Below are 14585 nucleotides of genomic sequence, written 5' to 3' on the forward strand. Positions count from 1 at the left end.
TGACAGAGTCAAGCGCTAACATAGACCTGACAGAATGACTGAGTCAAGCGCTAACATAGACCTGACAGAATGACTGAGTCAAGCGCTAACACAGACCTGACAGAATGACTGAGTCAAGCGCTAACAGAATGACTGAGTCAAGCGCTAACAGAATGACTGAGTCAAGCGCTAACAGAATGACTGAGTCAAGCGCTAACATAGACCTGACAGAATGACTGAGTCAAGCGCTAACATAGACCTGACAGAATGACTGAGTCAAGCGCTAACATAGACCTGACAGAATGACTGAGTCAAGCGCTAACACAGACCTGACAGAATGACTGAGTCAAGCGCTAACACAGACCTGACAGAATGACTGAGTCAAGCGCTAACAGAATGACTGAGTCAAGCGCTAACATAGACCTGACAGAATGACTGAGTCAAGCGCTAACATAGACCTGACAGAATGACTGAGTCAAGCGCTAACATAGACCTGACAGAATGACTGAGTCAAGCGCTAACACAGACCTGACAGAATGACTGAGTCAAGCGCTAACAGAATGACTGAGTCAAGCGCTAACAGAATGACTGAGTCAAGCGCTAACAGAATGACTGAGTCAAGCGCTAACATAGACCTGACAGAATGACTGAGTCAAGCGCTAACATAGACCTGACAGAATGACTGAGTCAAGCGCTAACATAGACCTGACAGAATGACTGAGTCAAGCGCTAACACAGACCTGACAGAATGACTGAGTCAAGCGCTAACAGAATGACTGAGTCAAGCGCTAACAGAATGACTGAGTCAAGCGCTAACAGAATGACTGAGTCAAGCGCTAACATAGACCTGACAGAATGACTGAGTCAAGCGCTAACATAGACCTGACAGAATGACTGAGTCAAGCGCTAACATAGACCTGACAGAATGACTGAGTCAAGCGCTAACACAGACCTGACAGAATGACTGAGTCAAGCGCTAACACAGACCTGACAGAATGACTGAGTCAAGCGCTAACAGAATGACTGAGTCAAGCGCTAACATAGACCTGACAGAATGACTGAGTCAAGCGCTAACATAGACCTGACAGAATGACTGAGTCAAGCGCTAACATAGACCTGACAGAATGACTGAGTCAAGCGCTAACACAGACCTGACAGAATGACTGAGTCAAGCGCTAACAGAATGACTGAGTCAAGCGCTAACAGAATGACTGAGTCAAGCGCTAACAGAATGACTGAGTCAAGCGCTAACATAGACCTGACAGAATGACTGAGTCAAGCGCTAACATAGACCTGACAGAATGACTGAGTCAAGCGCTAACATAGACCTGACAGAATGACTGAGTCAAGCGCTAACACAGACCTGACAGAATGACTGAGTCAAGCGCTAACACAGACCTGACAGAATGACTGAGTCAAGCGCTAACAGAATGACTGAGTCAAGCGCTAACATAGACCTGACAGAATGACTGAGTCAAGCGCTAACATAGACCTGACAGAATGACTGAGTCAAGCGCTAACATAGACCTGACAGAATGACTGAGTCAAGCGCTAACATAGACCTGACAGAATGACTGAGTCAAGCGCTAACACAGACCTGACAGAATGACTGAGTCAAGCGCTAACAGAATGACTGAGTCAAGCGCTAACAGAATGACTGAGTCAAGCGCTAACAGAATGACTGAGTCAAGCGCTAACATAGACCTGACAGAATGACTGAGTCAAGCGCTAACATAGACCTGACAGAATGACTGAGTCAAGCGCTAACATAGACCTGACAGAATGACTGAGTCAAGCGCTAACACAGACCTGACAGAATGACTGAGTCAAGCGCTAACAGAATGACTGAGTCAAGCGCTAACAGAATGACTGAGTCAAGCGCTAACAGAATGACTGAGTCAAGCGCTAACATAGACCTGACAGAATGACTGAGTCAAGCGCTAACATAGACCTGACAGAATGACTGAGTCAAGCGCTAACATAGACCTGACAGAATGACTGAGTCAAGCGCTAACACAGACCTGACAGAATGACTGAGTCAAGCGCTAACACAGACCTGACAGAATGACTGAGTCAAGCGCTAACAGAATGACTGAGTCAAGCGCTAACATAGACCTGACAGAATGACTGAGTCAAGCGCTAACATAGACCTGACAGAATGACTGAGTCAAGCGCTAACATAGACCTGACAGAATGACTGAGTCAAGCGCTAACACAGACCTGACAGAATGACTGAGTCAAGCGCTAACAGAATGACTGAGTCAAGCGCTAACAGAATGACTGAGTCAAGCGCTAACATAGACCTGACAGAATGACTGAGTCAAGCGCTAACATAGACCTGACAGAATGACTGAGTCAAGCGCTAACATAGACCTGACAGAATGACTGAGTCAAGCGCTAACATAGACCTGACAGAATGACTGAGTCAAGCGCTAACACAGACCTGACAGAATGACTGAGTCAAGCGCTAACACAGACCTGACAGAATGACTGAGTCAAGCGCTAACAGAATGACTGAGTCAAGCGCTAACATAGACCTGACAGAATGACTGAGTCAAGCGCTAACATAGACCTGACAGAATGACTGAGTCAAGCGCTAACATAGACCTGACAGAATGACTGAGTCAAGCGCTAACATAGACCTGACAGAATGACTGAGTCTAGCGCTAACATAGACCTGACAGAATGACTGAGTCAAGCGCTAACACAGACCTGACAGAATGACTGAGTCAAGCGCTAACACAGACCTGACAGAATGACTGAGTCAAGCGCTAACAGAATGAATGAGTCAAGCGCTAACATAGACCTGACAGAATGACTGAGTCAAGCGCTAACATAGACCTGACAGAATGACTGAGTCAAGCGCTAACATAGACCTGACAGAATGACTGAGTCAAGCGCTAACACAGACCTGACAGAATGACTGAGTCAAGCGCTAACACAGACCTGACAGAATGACTGAGTCAAGCGCTAACATAGACCTGACAGAATGACTGAGTCAAGCGCTAACACAGACCTGACAGAATGACTGAGTCAAGCGCTAACACAGACCTGACAGAATGACTGAGTCAAGCGCTAACAGAATGAATGAGTCAAGCGCTAACATAGACCTGACAGAATGACTGAGTCAAGCGCTAACATAGACCTGACAGAATGACTGAGTCAAGCGCTAACATAGACCTGACAGAATGACTGAGTCAAGCGCTAACACAGACCTGACAGAATGACTGAGTCAAGCGCTAACACAGACCTGACAGAATGACTGAGTCAAGCGCTAACAGAATGAATGAGTCAAGCGCTAACATAGACCTGACAGAATGACTGAGTCAAGCGCTAACATAGACCTGACAGAATGACTGAGTCAAGCGCTAACATAGACCTGACAGAATGACTGAGTCAAGCGCTAACACAGACCTGACAGAATGACTGAGTCAAGCGCTAACATAGACCTGACAGAATGACTGAGTCAAGCGCTAACATAGACCTGACAGAATGACTGAGTCAAGCGCTAACATAGACCTGACAGAATGACTGAGTCAAGCGCTAACACAGACCTGACAGAATGACTGAGTCAAGCGCTAACATAGACCTGACAGAGTGAGCCACTTGTGTGTTCCACACAGGATTCCCACTGATAGTGCAAACTCAACATAATAGTCAATTGTTTCCTGGCCCGCATCACTAAGTTGTGACGTCACCGTGCTAAAGACTCTACAGCTGTGGATTTCTTGGATTTTGTTACTTTAAAGCATCTTACAAATATGCTAATCGTTCCCCTTTTAGCAAGTTAACTTGCTGACGTTAGCAAGCTAATGTTTTTTTGCTGGCACTTTAACAAATGTTGTACTTTTTAACCAAACAATCATTGGTTTTGTTACTTGGCGCCATCTTAGACATATTCCTCTGTTAGCATGCTAATTTTAGTATGCTATCATTAACATGCTACTGTATTTTGCAAGAATTGTAGCTTATGTAATTTTTAACCTAATAATCACGGATTTCGTTAATTGACACCAACTTAGAATTTCGCTGACTGCCATCTTAGAAGCATGCTTCTCTGTTACCATGCTGATGTTAGCATGCTAACATTTTAGCCAATTTCCTACTTTTCAACCTAGTAATCATAGAATCTGGTACTTAACGCTAGCCCTCCACCTGTTGCATGCTAATGTTAGCGTGTGAACGTTAACATGTGAGTGTTAGCACGCTAAAGTTTTAAGATACAATTTTAGCTAATTTAGTTCCTTATGACCTAATAAGCATGGATTCCGGCACTTGGCGCCATCGTAGATATATATGCTGGCCCTCCATCTGTTAGCATGTTAATGTTAGCATGTAAACGTTAGCACGCTAACGTTTTATGTTACCATTTCAGACAACTTTGTACGTTTTAACCTAATTATCATATATTTCGTTACTTGATGCCATCTTAGAAGTATGTGTCCCCTGTTACCATGCTGATGTTAGCATGCTAACATTATATGCTAGCATTTTAGCAAACTTCTTACTTTTCAACCTAATAATCATGGACTCCAGTTCTTGGCGCCATCTTAATAGTGTGCTAGCCCTCCACCAGTTGCATGCTAATGTTAGCATGTGAATGTTAGCGTGTGAACATTAGCACCCTTATAATTTATGATAGAATTTTAGCTAATTTCGTACTTCAAAACCTAATAATCGTGGATTTCGGCACTTAGCGCCATTTTAGAAGTATGCTAGCCCTTCACCTGTTAGCACATAAACGTTAGCACTATAACAGTTTATGGTAACATTTTAGATAATATTGTACGTTTTAACCTAATCATCATAGATTTCATTACTTGGTGTCATCTTAAAAGTATGTTTGCTGTTCCCCTGTTAGCATGCTAATGTAAACATCTTAGCTAAAATCTTAGCTAGCTTGTAATTTTCAACCAAAGAAACAGATTTTGTTACTTGGTTCCATCTGGGAAGTATACTATCGGTTTCCCTGTTAGCATGTTAACTTTGTATGCTAGCATTTTAGCTAATGTTATACCAGTGGTTTTTAACCAGGGTTTGATCGAACCCTAGGGGTTCGGTGAGTTGGCCTCAGGGGTTCGGTGGAGCTGTCACGCCAAATTTCTTCCCCCCTACAAAAACCTTCCCCCCCATTTACTTCCGGGGTCATGATTAATACAGACGTTTTGTTAACGCTATATTATAAAAATATAACGCTATATTATAAAAATACAGACGTTTTGTTAACGCTATATTATATAAAAAATTTAAAAACAATTTACAAACACAAGCTATGGGATGACACATTTACTTCCGGGGTCACGTTTCCTCTTATGTCATCCCATAGCTTGTGTTTGTAAATTGTTTTTTTAATTTTTTTATAATATAGCGTTAACAAAACGCCTGTATTTTTATAATATAGCGTTATATTTTTATAATATAGCGTTAACAAAACGTCTTATTAATCATGACCCCAGAACTAAATGGGGGGGAAAGTTTTTGTAGGGAGAAGAAATTTGGCGTGACAGCTCCACCGAACCCCTGAGGCCAACTCGCCGAACCCCTAGGGTTTGATCGAACCCTGGTTAAGAACCACTGGTATAACATTAGCTAAAATGCTAGCATACAAAGTTAACATGCTAACAGGGAAACCGATAGTATACTTCCCAGATGGAACCAAGTAACAAAATCTATGTTTATTTGGTTGAAAATTACAAGCTAGCTAAGACTTTAGCAAGATGTTTACATTAGCATGCTAACAGGGGAACAGCAAACATACTTCTAAGATGACACCAAGTAATGAAATCTATGATAATTAGGTTAAAACGTACAATATTATCTAAAATGTTACCATAAACTGTTATAGTGCTAACGTTTACGTGCTAACAGGTGAAGGGCTAGCATACTTCTAAGATGGCGCTAAGTGCCGAAATCCACGATTATTAGGTTCTGAAGTACGAATTTAGCTAAAATTCTATCATAAAATATAAGGGTGCTAATGTTCACACGCTAACGTTCACATGCTAACCTTAGCATGCAACAGGTGGAGGGCTAGCACATTACTAAGATGGCGCCAAGAACTGGAGTCCATGATTAAGGTAACGTGTGGAGTTCCCCAGGTCCTTGGCCCTGCACTCTTCAGCATCTACATGCTGCCGCTAGGTGACATCATACGCAAATACGGTGTTAGCTTTCACTGTTATGCTGATGACACCCAACTCTACATGCCCCTAAAGCTGACCAACACGCCGGATTGTAGTCAGCTGGAGGCGTGTCTTAATGAAATTAAACAATGGATGTCCGCTAACTTTTTGCAACTCAACGCCAAAAAAACGGAAATGCTGATTATCGGTCCTGCTAGACACCGAACTCTATTTAATAATACAACTCTAACATTTGACAACCAAACAATTAAACAAGGCGACACGGTAAAGAATCTGGGTATTATCTTCGACCCAACTCTCTCCTTTGAGGCACACATTAAAAGCGTTACTAAAACGGCCTTCTTTCATCTCCGTAACATCGCTAAAATTGGCTCCATTCTGTCCACTAAAGACGCTGAGATCATTATCCATGCGTTTGTTACGTCTCGCCTCGACTACTGTAACGTATTATTTTGGGGTCTCCCCATGTCTAGCATTAAAAGATTACAGTTGGTACAAAATGCGGCTGCTAGACTTTTGACAAGAACAAGAAAGTTTGATCACATTACGCCTGTACTGTATATACCTTTATATACATATATACATACATATATACCTATACTGTATATACCTTTATATACATATATACATACATATATACCTATACTGTATATACCTTTATATACATATATACATACATATATACCTATACTGTATATACCTTTATATACATATATACATACATATATACCTATACTGTATATACCTTTATATACATATATACATACATATATACCTATACTGTATATACCTTTATATACATATATACATACATATATACCTGTACTGTATATACCTTTATATACATATATACATACATACATACCTGTACTGTATATACCTTTATATACATATATACATACATATATACCTATACTGTATATACCTTTATATACATATATACATACATATATACTGTATATACCTTTATATACATATATACATACATATATACTGTATATACCTTTATATACATATATACATACATATATACCTATACTGTATATACCTTTATATACATATATACATACATATATACCTATACTGGCTCACCTGCACTGGCTTCCTGTGCACTTAAGATGTGACTTTAAGGTTTTACTACTTACGTATAAAATACTACACGGTCTAGCTCCATCTTATCTTGCCGATTGTATTGTACCATATGTCCCGGCAAGAAATCTGCGTTCAAAGGACTCCGGCTTATTAGTGATTCCCAAAGCCCAAAAAAAGTCTGCGGGCTATACAGCATTTTCCGTTCGGGCTCCAGTACTCTGGAATACCCTCCCGGTAACAGTTTGCGATGCCACCTCAGTAGAAGCATTTAAGTCTCACCTTAAAACTCATTTGTATACTCTAGCCTTTAAATAGACTCCCTTTTTAGACGAGTTGATCTGCCGTTTCTTTTCTTTTTCTTCTATGTCCCACTCTCCCGTGTGGAGGGGGTCCGGTCCGATCCGGTGGCCATGTACTGCTCGCCTGTGTATCGGCTGGGGACATCTCTGCGCTGCTGGTCCGCCTCCGCTTGGGATGGTTTCCTGCTGGCTCCGCTATGAACGGGACTCTCGCTGCTGTGTTGGATCCGCTTTGGACTGGACTCTCGCGACTGTGTTGGATCCATTATGGATTGAACTTTCACAGTATCATGTTAGACCCGCTCGACATCCATTGCTTTCCTCCTCTCTAAGGTTCTCATAGTCATCATTGTCACCGACGTCCCACTGGGTGTGAGTTTTTCCTTGCCCTTATGTGGGCCTACCGAGGATGTCGTGGTGGTTTGTGCAGCCCTTTGAGACACTAGTGATTTAGGGCTATATAAGTAAACATTGATTGATTGATTGATTGATGATTATTAGGTTGAAAAGTAAGAAGTTTGCTGAAATGTTAGCATGTTAACATCAGCATGCTAACATGCTGTACATAAAAACTTCTCCCTATCAGCATATTAGCGATACGGCCCCAGCAGAACCCAAACTGATGTGCAGGTGTGTCATTTGTTAGAGTTCATGCACTCTGTTGGTTTAGTTCTTTGAACAAGGTGATGTTCATGCACGGTTGTGCACCAGTAAAAGATCATATAACTTTGTTTTGAATTTGAAAAACATTTTATTTTTCACTAAAGGGTTTGGTGGATGCACAGAAGAAACTGGTGGGGTTCAGTACCTCCAACAAGGTGAAGAACCACTGTGGTATACGTTTAGATGAAATGTTTCTGCATTCTGTTAGTGTGTACCCTCTTGGAAGGCTGCTAACATGTCTAACCAGACTAACATTTAGCATTTCTAGATTCAGCCTTTCCACTTTCAAACCATGTTTGACTTTTAAACTCTTTTAAAAGCTTCCAAACATTTCCACCAGTGTTCCAGTTCAGTGTTAGCTCGTTGACATTTAAACCATTTCAACATTCAAACCATTCCTACATTCATTCTACATTCCTTCAGCCTTTCAGTTCAGCTTCAGCATTGGAGCGGGTGTGTGTGTGTGTGTGTGTGTGTGTGTGTGTGTGTGTGTGTGTGTGTGTGTGTGTGTGTGTGTGTGTGTGTGTGTGTCAGATGAAGGTGTGTAAATTCAGTCCGGAACGCGGCACGTCAGTTATCACATGATGAGAGGGTAAACACGAAAAGCTGTTGAAGTTGTGCTGCTAGTTATATGTTACACACACACACACACACACACACACACACACACACACACACACACACACACACACACACACACACACACACACACACACACACACACACACAACAAGGTGTCTCCAGGTGTTATGCTCATAATGAAGTGTTTAAGGTGCCGTCATAGATCATATATAAAGGAAGAGGGACACACCAGAGGACATTTTGGGGTTAGAAGTTATTGTTCTATGAGTAGTAATAACAATAATAATAATAATAATAATAATAATAATAGCGGCCATCTTGAGACGGCAGCAGCGCAGCAGCATCAGCGCAGCAGTTCTTTGAAGGCTCGTAAAATCAAAACCGGAGCAGATAGAAAAACTCTTTCATCAACCTTTAATCAGAAGGGTTCGATCTCTTTCCTGTGCGAGTTTGAAGCCGACACAACAAACTCGCTCAGAGGAGATAATGTTTGAAAAAAACTTTTGTTTTGAAGGGTAATTGCCAAATTCCTGCTGATTTTTGCTGAAGCATGGAAATGAATGAAATGTAGGTCTAAGTGAGACCTGCATAGAAGTTTTTGTTTCATGTCTCTACAACATTCCTACCGGAAGTTACAAGCATTTGTTTTCCTGTGTTTTCTTCCTAGGAGCAGTTTTGTCTGTGTTTTATTCCTAGGGGGCGCTACAGCGCAATTTTGAGTTTTGGGTTGTTGTTTTTTTTTTTATTAGGTCGCAATTTTCGCCAGTCCTGATGTGAGTGTCCAGTTTGGTGAGTTTTGAAGCATTTTAAGGGGGTGAAATTATAGCTCACAGAGGCAAAATTTACTGTTTTTAGGAAACTTTTGTTTTGAAGGGTTTTTTGCCAACATTCTGTTGATTTTTGCTGAAGGAGGTCAGTGAATGAAATATAGGTCTATGTGAGACCTACATAGAAGTTTTTTGTTTCATGTCTCTACGACATTCCTAACGGAAGTTACAAGCAGTTGTGTCTGTGTTTTTTCCTAGTGGGCGCTAGAGCGCAATTTTGAGTTTTGGGTTTTGGTTCTTTGATTAGATTGCAATTTTCACCAATCCTGATGTGTGTTTTAATTTGGTGAGTTTTGAAGCATGTTAAGGGGGTCAAATTACAGCTCAAAGAGGCGGCAGTATAATAATAATAAAACCTTAGAAATACAATAGGGTCCTCTGTCCCAAAGGGACATTCGGTCCCTGATAATAATAACTAAAACATGTTGATGGGCCTGCTCTCTGGTCCCTGGACCCATCTCCTTTCACATCATTTAAGGTGGTCCGTCAGATAAATGATTGTGTCAAACCATGTGGTTCTATGCATCATTCCATGTGGTACTAGGCATCATTCCATGTGGTCTATGCATCATTCCATGTGGTACTAGGCATCATTCCATGTGGTTCTATGCATCATTCCATGTGGTTCTATGCATCATTCCATGTGGTTCTATGCATCATTCCATGTGGTCTGTGCATCATTCCATGTGGTTCTATGCATCATTCCATGTGGTTCTATGCATCATTCCATGTGGTTCTATGCATCATTCCATGTGGTCTATGCATCATTCCATGTGGTTCTATGCATCATTCCATGTGGTCTATGCATCATTCCATGTGGTTCTATGCATCATTCCATGTGGTTCTATGCATCATTCCATGTGGTCTATGCATCATTCCACGTGGTTCTATGCATCATTCCATGTGGTTGTATGCATCATTCCATGTGGTCTATGCATCATTCCATGTGGTTCTATGCATCATTCCATGTGGTTCTATGCATCATTCCATGTGGTTCTATGCATCATTCCATGTGGTTCTATGCATCATTCCATGTAGTCTATGCATCATTCCATGTGGTTCTATGCATCATTCCATGTGGTTCTATGCATCATTCCATGTGGTTCTATGCATCATTCCATGTGGTTCTATGCATCATTCCATGTGGTCTATGCATCATTCCATGTGGTTCTATGCATCATTCCATGTGGTTCTATGCATCATTCCATGTGGTTCTATGCATCATTCCATGTGGTCTATGCATCATTCCATGTGGTTCTATGCATCATTCCATGTGGTTCTATGCATCATTCCATGTGGTTCTATGCATCATTCCATGTGGTCTATGCATCATTCCATGTGGTTCTATGCATCATTCCATGTGGTTCTATGCATCATTCCATGTGGTCTATGCATCATTCCATGTGGTTCTATGCATCATTCCATGTGGTTCTATGCATCATTCCATGTGGTTCTATGCATCATTCCATGTGGGTCTATGCATCATTCCATGTGGTTCTATGCATCATTCCATGTGGTCTATGCATCATTCCATGTGGTTCTATGCATCATTCCATGTGGTTCTATGCATCATTCCATGTGGTTCTATGCATCATTCCATGTGGTTCTATGCATCATTCCATGTGGTTCTATGCATCATTCCATGTGGTCTATGCATCATTCCATGTGGTTCTATGCATCATTCCAGGTGGTTCTATGGATCATTCCATGTGGTTCTATGCATCATTCCATGTGGTTCTATGCATCATTCCATGTGGTCTATGCATCATTCCATGTGGTTCTATGCATCATTCCATGTGGTTCTATGCATCATTCCATGTGGTCCATGCATCATTCCATGTGGTTCTATGCATCATTCCATGTGGTTCTATGCATCATTCCATGTGGTTCTATGCATCATTCCATGTGGTCTATGCATCATTCCATGTGGTTCTATGCATCATTCCATGTGGTTCTATGCATCATTCCATGTGGTTCTATGCATCATTCCATGTGGTCTATGCATCATTCCATGTGGTTCTATGCATCATTCCATGTGGTCTATGCATCATTCCATGTGGTTCTATGCATCATTCCATGTGGTTCTATGCATCATTCCATGTGGTTCTATGCATCATTCCATGTGGTTCTATGCATCATTCCATGTGGTTCTATGCATCATTCCATGTGGTTCTATGCATCATTCCATGTGGTTCTATGCATCATTCCATGTGGTTCTATGCATCATTCCATGTGGTTCTATGCATCATTCCATGTGGTTCTATGCATCATTCCATGTGGTTCTATGCATCATTCCACACCATTTGCACTAGTCTGTCACCTCATTTATTGTCATAACTGTAAGTAAATAATGATTAAAAAACAATTACCAACTAAATAAATTAATACAAATCAATGAAGTAAAATCAATCTTTTTCTCACAAAGTGTGGACTTTTTCTTATAAAATTGGGAACAATTACTCATATTCTTTCTGTTTCTGTAATATTGCAATGTTTTCTCCTAAAATGATTACTTTTTCATGTCAAATTAATACTTTTTAATGCAAAATGGTGACATTTGTCTTATCAAAGTCTGACTTTTATTATAATGTTGCCAATTTTTTGTTGTTCTTGTAAAACTGAATTTTCTTTTAGTAAAATGATGACTTTGACTTCAGATTATTAATATAATATTGCCAAACTTTGCAAGTTTTCTTATTAAATTGTTACTTTTGTCGCGTAAAAAGACGACTCTTTCCATAAAATTGCCAACATTTTAGGCTCTCTTGTAAAATTCCAACTGTTATTGAGAAAAATTCCAACTTTTATCATAATATTGCACAAATATTCAGTTTTTCTTGTACAATTTTGACTTGTGTTGAGTAAAATGAGGACTTTTATTATAATACTGCTCAAATTCTAACTATTTCTTGTGAAAGTGTGACCTTGTGAGTGTGTGTGTGTGTGTGTGTGTGTGTGTGTGTGTGTGTGTGTGTGTGTGTGACTCACCTGTAATGACGTGGAAGCTGATGGGTATTTCTCTGCAAAGACCAAACAAGGAAGATAAATGAGTAAAAAGTATTTACTCAGTAAGTTTGACTCTTAAAAAGATTTGGTGATCATTTGTCATCACTGAGTACTTGGATGTACTTATACATCTTCTACTTATACTATTCTATTACTGCTATCTTCTTTAATTTTCCTGAAGGAACTCTCCTGAAAGAATCAATATCTATCAATCTATCTACTTTCAGGAAAGTACTCTTTTTGCAGCCCTTTGAGACACTTGTGATTTAGGGCTATATAAATAAACATTGATTGATTGACTGATTGATTTTGGCCCATCAAATACACCAACTGACACCTGTACAACACAACTATAACTACATTGCTACAAGAAGTACACGACTATTAGTACAACAACTACAGTATTACAAGTACATTACTACAAGACGTACACTACTATTGGTACTAAAACTACAGTATTATAACTACATTGCTACAAGGAGTACACTATTATTAGTATTAAAACTACAAGTACTATACTACTGTATGTATGTGTGTGTGTATATACTGTATGTATATATGTGTATACACATATCTATTATATTCTATATATATATATACATATATATATATACAGTATATATATATACATACACACACACACACATATACAAACCCCGTTTCCATATGAGTTGGGAAATGGTGTTAGATGTAAATATAAACAGAATACAATGATTTGCAAATCCTTTTCAAGCCATATTCAGTTGAATATGCTACAAAGACAACATATTTCATGTTCAAACTCATAAACTTTATTTTTTTTGCAAATAATAATTAACTTAGAATTTCATGGCTGCAACACGTGCCAAAGTAGTTGGGAAAGGGCATGTTCACCACTGTGTTACATCACCTTTTCTTTTAACAACACTCAATAAAGGTTTGGGAACTGAGGAAACTAATTGTTGAAGCTTTGAAAGTGGAATTCTTTCCCATTCTTGTTTTATGTAGAGCTTCAGTCCTTCAACAGTTCGGGGTCTCCGCTGTCCTATTTCACACTTCATAATGCGCCACACATTTTCCATGGGAGACATGTCTGGACTGCAGGCGGGCCAGGAAAGTACCCGCACTCTTTTACTATGAAGCCACGCTGTTTTAACACGTGGCTTGGAATTGTCTTGCTGAAATAAGCAGGGGCGTCCATGATAACGTTGCTTAGATGACAGCATATGTTGCTCCAAAAGCTGTATGTACCTTTCAGGATTAATGGTGCCTTCACAGATGTGTAAGTTACCCATGCCTTGGGCACTAATACACCCCCATACCATCACACATGCTGGCTTTTACACTTTGAGCTTATAACAATCCGGATGGTTATTTTACTCTTTGGTCCGGAGGACACCACGTCCACAGTTTCCAAATATAATTTGAAATGTGGACTCGTCAGACCACAGAACACATTACCACTTTGCATCAGTCCATCTTAGATGAGCTCGGGCCCAGAGAAGCTGGCGGCGTTCCTGGGTGTTGTTGATAAATGACTTTCACTTTGCATAGTAGAGTTTTAACTTGCACTTACAGATTGAGCGATCAACTGTATTTAGTGACAGTGGTTTTCTGAAGTGTTCCAGAGCCCATGCGGTGATATCCTTTACACACTGATGTCGGTTTTTGATGCAGTACAGCGTGAGGGGTCAAAGGTCCGTAATATCATTGCTTACATGCAGTGATTTCTCCAGATTCTCAGAACCTTTTGATGATTTTACAGACCGTAGATGGTAAAATCCCTAAATTCCTTGCATTAGCTCGTTGAGAAATGTTGTTCTAAAACTGTTCGACAATTTGCTTACAAAGTGGTAACCCTCACCCCATCCTTGTTTGTGAATGCTTTTATAGCCAATCATGGCACCCACCTGTTCCCAATTAGCCTGCACACCTAATGTTCCTAATAAGTGTTTGATGAGCATTCCTCAACTTTATCAGTATTTATTTCCGCCTTTCCCAACTTCTTTGTCACA

General features: G+C 40.3%; 1 protein-coding gene across 5 annotated transcripts in view; it reads right to left on the minus strand.

Annotated features, from left to right (window-relative positions):
- The window catches only part of LOC133550699 (protein spire homolog 1-like), a 73103-nt gene that overhangs the window by 54612 nt on the left and 3906 nt on the right, over positions 1–14585 (minus strand). For all 5 annotated transcript variants that reach the window (XM_061896691.1, XM_061896690.1, XM_061896689.1 and 2 more), the window contains exon 2: positions 12574–12605. In XM_061896691.1, the coding sequence (XP_061752675.1) occupies positions 12574–12605 (32 nt within the window). The remainder of the gene's footprint in view (positions 1–12573; positions 12606–14585) is intronic.

This window comes from Nerophis ophidion, linkage group LG04 (genome assembly GCF_033978795.1).
Source record: "Nerophis ophidion isolate RoL-2023_Sa linkage group LG04, RoL_Noph_v1.0, whole genome shotgun sequence".
NCBI classification, from domain to species: domain Eukaryota; kingdom Metazoa; phylum Chordata; class Actinopteri; order Syngnathiformes; family Syngnathidae; genus Nerophis; species Nerophis ophidion.